Source organism: Phytophthora infestans, genomic scaffold, assembly GCF_000142945.1.
Source record: "Phytophthora infestans T30-4 supercont1.51 genomic scaffold, whole genome shotgun sequence".
Lineage (NCBI taxonomy): Eukaryota > Oomycota > Peronosporomycetes > Peronosporales > Peronosporaceae > Phytophthora > Phytophthora infestans.
Genome location: NW_003303708.1, coordinates 1,057,601 through 1,061,977, shown reverse-complemented (window position 1 = coordinate 1,061,977; position 4,377 = coordinate 1,057,601). Strand labels below are relative to the sequence as shown.

Sequence of the window (4,377 nt, the reverse complement as noted above, 5' to 3'; positions counted from 1 at the left end):
ATCGCCTCGGAGGTACCTGAGTAGCCTCCTTAAGTGCAGAGACTTTTCCGTGAGAGTTAGTGCTCTTGGCCTGCGCCTTACCGGCTGCAGCCTTGGAGCGTGTCTTAGCACCGCTCTTAGCAGTGCCACGAGGCATGTTAACGGTCGAAGTGGAGACCTTGACGAAGAGCGCACAGGTTGCTGCTCGAGGCTCTAACTGTAAAGTGAGCCTCCGCCGCGCCCGCGCGGCCGAGTCGATGGTTTTCAACTTTGAGAATGAGAGTTTGTGACGAACATCTCTTCATTCTGATTGGTCGGTAAACCGAACCTAAGTGGGGGAGGATGTAACGGGGTACGTAGCACTAAGTGTACCCTGGTTACATGAAGTGTGACACTTCACACTTCAGGAGTATGACATGTCATACTCCGGGATATTTGGTACAAGGTACCAAGGTCATTCAAAACCAACCATTGGTTAAATGACATTGCATTTCTATAGGTAACTGATAGTTTGTATTAACCTCAAACTTAACCTACCTATAAATATACTCAGTTTACAATCTACCTTATTTAGGTCACTTCGCTCTCTTTAATTAAAGAGGGGACCTGTGAACTGCCGTTCACTGAGAGTTTGTATACTCTCGGAAGATAACTTCCTCTAGCGCAAGGTGCTGTGTGACCCCGTCACATCATCACACTCAATCTCTCCCGTCAACTGGCCGAACCCGCGGTTTGCTGAACGGAAGTTAGATTCGGGCATTGAGGACGAGGCCGGGATCATTCACGATGCTCCTGCGGGCTGCATGGGAGAGCACACTCCAGCACTCAGCGAGCTAGACTACAGGGTGCACGCGCTCGCTAGAGATTACGGCGATCACAGTCCGAGGACGTCTGTGCACTCTGAGTGTCCTGCCGTCAAGGCTAAAGGCTCTCCCAAAGCTGGCGACGGTGAAGAGGAGAAACCTCACCTGGCCACGTGTGGAACGGTAAGTACTAGGCCAACTGTTGGCTGATGACATTGCTTTTCTAAAGGATACTTATAGTTTGTTTATTTAGCTCAAGCTCAGCCTTCCTTTAATTATTTTCAGTTTACAACTTAACTTAAAATTGACCACCCTCATTACATTCACTGCTATAATTGGTAGTAATGAGGCTCGGTGGAAAAAGGGTGATTTCTTTTCCATTTAGAGGGTATTCCCACCTTGTTTTGAAAGAAGGTGTTAAACCCTTGTGTCCGGCTTGCTGATTAGACCCACCACGATTCCCAGCGACGATGTCAGCTCGATTGACGACCTTAGCCCCAGTGGCGGCACCAGCTCCAGTGACAACGCCAGCTCTAGTGACAACGGTAGCTCGAGTGACAACACCAGCTCAAGTGACGACACCAGCTCGATCAGAAGGTCTAAAACATTGTGAGGCCTCTTCAGAAATGGCACGTGTCGCCCCTAACTCCAGACGCCGTTCCGGAAGACGATAGATACTCATTCCGACTTCACCGCACGTGACTGGGTCAGACGGTGATAACACGGAAGTGGAAGACGGCGATGCCTCGTGCGAAAAGACGCAAGATATGCCCCAGACGATGAGAGCACCGCAGACGAGCCTGCGGAAGACATCGGTAATGGTACGCTATACTGCATATTGTACTGCATATTATGCTGTATGATATGCTGAACGTTATACTGCATATGAGTGAAACCGAATGTCATTAATTGTACGTGTCAGTGAAAGGGAAGTGGAGGCTCAAAGTAACGCGATACTGGCTAACAATGAGGACGATTTGAACGTTACACTTAAGGATGAGTATGGAGTCGGAGAATAAAGCAGAATAGGAGGACGTGGAGGAACATGATAGTGATGAGGAGCAGGCTGATCAATCGATGGATGAAAATGACAACTCGGAGCCGTCACCTGAGTAAATTGAGAGTGAAGTGCAGTTTGCTGAAGGATCGCTTCAGCGGTTAGGAGGGGATGACAGCATTATCGGTGGAAATCTACGTGCTGATGTTCTCCGGAAGTTGTCTGGGATGACGTCGACGAGTCAGAGACCTACGAGTACACGCAGGAGCCGTACAAACCAGTTGACAACACAAAGGGTTAATAAGATTGGAACCCTCGAGAGCGGATCCCCGTCGATCTGCACTTGTATGTATTACTCCTGCAGCTGTCAAAGAGAACTTTAAACGACAGAAAATCATTTCGCTTTCGGCAGCCACGCGACTACTCAAACATATCACGGACGTTGGGACAAGTGCTGCGAAAAAAACTAACAGAACAGTACGAAATCAAAACAGTTCGCCAGTTGGAGGCGAGTCTTAAATTTTTGAAAAACAAAAGATCAAAATAAAAGCGAGAAGCTCAAATCCGCTTGGACCTGCGCTGTAAAGTGTGTGGGGCATCATGTGCAGACTTTGAATCCGATTAAAGTCGTGTAAAGGATCCCTAGTTCGTGGCATCGTTAGATTAGCTGTTCAGCTCTTGCGGCGCAGCACCCTTTGTCCAAGGAATATCCGTAGCTATTTCTGTAGGGTCATGGACTTTCAGACGCAATAGTGCAATGGGTTCCTTTCATTTATTTTCCTAAACAAAATTTGCCCCGCCTAAACATACGAAACTACGATGTATTTCAAACACCAGTAGCCGAATTCAAATGAAAAAGCGGGGTATGTGTAGCTGCAGTACAAGGGTAACACCAACGAATCGAAACTCAGGAGCGGTCAGCCACATGATGTCGACGAAGTCCAACCTCCGATCGCCTATACATTTCAATTTGTTCTGTATAATGAATACAAGGATATTATTAATAGTTCTCATGCGTACCTTATTAACGCACAATACTGTTTTACCCCTGCATTCCCGATGACACGGATAGAATGCTTTAGGCATCTGCTATATCTGCGCTCACGAGAACAGCGCTATTTTTTATTACTTCTTACATTTACTGTCAGCCATCTCAATAAACCACATATCAAGAAGCTGCCAATATTAGCAGTAGAGTAAGCATTGCTGGGTGCATTATTTTAGAGAATTCATAGATGCATTAGATTAGTGTATAAACAATCCTAACGTGTCAATGTTTAAAGATCGCTTTCAGACGAATCGCTTTTATTTTGACAGTCGATTACTTGAATGTTTTTTTTTATGCGATTGCCAGTCCAGGGTTAGCTTACCGATTCGGCTGAATTGGTATGCTTTCTGTCCGAACAGTGATACGCTGACTTGTAGCGAAGGGTGTTTGCCCGTACTGCCTCATTGAGTGGTCTGATTTTTTCGAGCATATAAATTTTGGCAGGATACAACGGACTCGTTCGGATTTACAACCTCGAAGAGAGGCTTTGTCTGGCCCGAAGCGGCTCCAAGACCTTCTCCAAAAGAAGACTCAAAGCACCACAATTTCTCCGTAGAAATCCGGCAAATCCAGGGTTATCGTCAGAGGTCTGTTCACTGCAATATCGTATACCGGTATATCGATCGAGAAAATAGATGGGATAACACACACGGGGCTGGGCGACGTGGGTGCCATAGCCGCGGCGCCAACTAAGGTGAGCGGGTGCGAGGCGGGCCCAGCGCTGAGCTCATCCAGCGAGCAGAGTACTACACTTTCCAGGACATTCTATCTCCATATTGCGAGCACAGCGAACCGCGGGGGCGCCGAAGGGGCGCCCAGCCAAGCGAGCGCGGCTGGTCCCTTTTCTGCTGTGACCTCTAATCATCGATTATGTGACACAATCATAATTTATGTCTGATTGCGACACTCAGAAGGTCAAAAGTATACAGAAGTCAAGTCAAATGATTTGCTGTGTGCTGAAACAGTAAATACATGTGTTTGTCATGTTCTGTCATATCGATCGTATGTCCAGTTAAGCGACAACGCTGTCAAATTTGGCTTGATATACTCGCCAAATACACTGAAAAACGGGTTAGCAAATGGCACAGCAAACCAGTGAAAGCTCCGCAAATTGGTACAGGTGGCATTGAAAGCTCTCCACGTGTCCAGTGAGATTGTCCACATCTCTGGACCACGCACGCATAATTTTGAACGCGCTTGTTTATATCCGTCAAGGTACTCAATTCTAGGACAGAACCTCGTCACACTCTCAATGTATCGAGTACTTGCAGCGTTAGAGTTCACCCCATTCCACGTAGGAAGTGTAAGTTGTCGTAGACCTCCAGTCGAATACCATATCTCCATAGCACTGTAAAGCGTTGCCATGATCTTGTTGATATTTGCGCCGCGTGTGCTGTGAAACGTGTATATATATTGTGACGCGGATGAACGTTCATCTTGGGGCCCTACGGGGCTCCAGCGTCCCGCTATTCTGGGGTCGTCACTGTCCCCAACGTCCAAGTGGATCTGGCTGTCAAGTTTGAAGACTTGACAGCCTCGAACAGTTCACT

At 47.2% G+C, this 4,377-nt stretch overlaps 1 protein-coding gene across 1 annotated transcript; it reads left to right on the top strand.

Moving 5' to 3' along the window:
- Positions 1–395: 395 nt before the first annotated feature.
- Positions 396–1,898, top strand: PITG_16749 (uncharacterized protein; the record flags this gene model as incomplete). Its single annotated transcript, XM_002896922.1, has 5 exons — positions 396–417; positions 824–965; positions 1,230–1,354; positions 1,494–1,603; positions 1,812–1,898. The coding sequence occupies 5 exons, from the start codon at positions 396–398 to the stop codon at positions 1,896–1,898; spliced, it is 486 nt and encodes a 161-aa protein (XP_002896968.1).
- Positions 1,899–4,377: the final 2,479 nt, after the last annotated feature.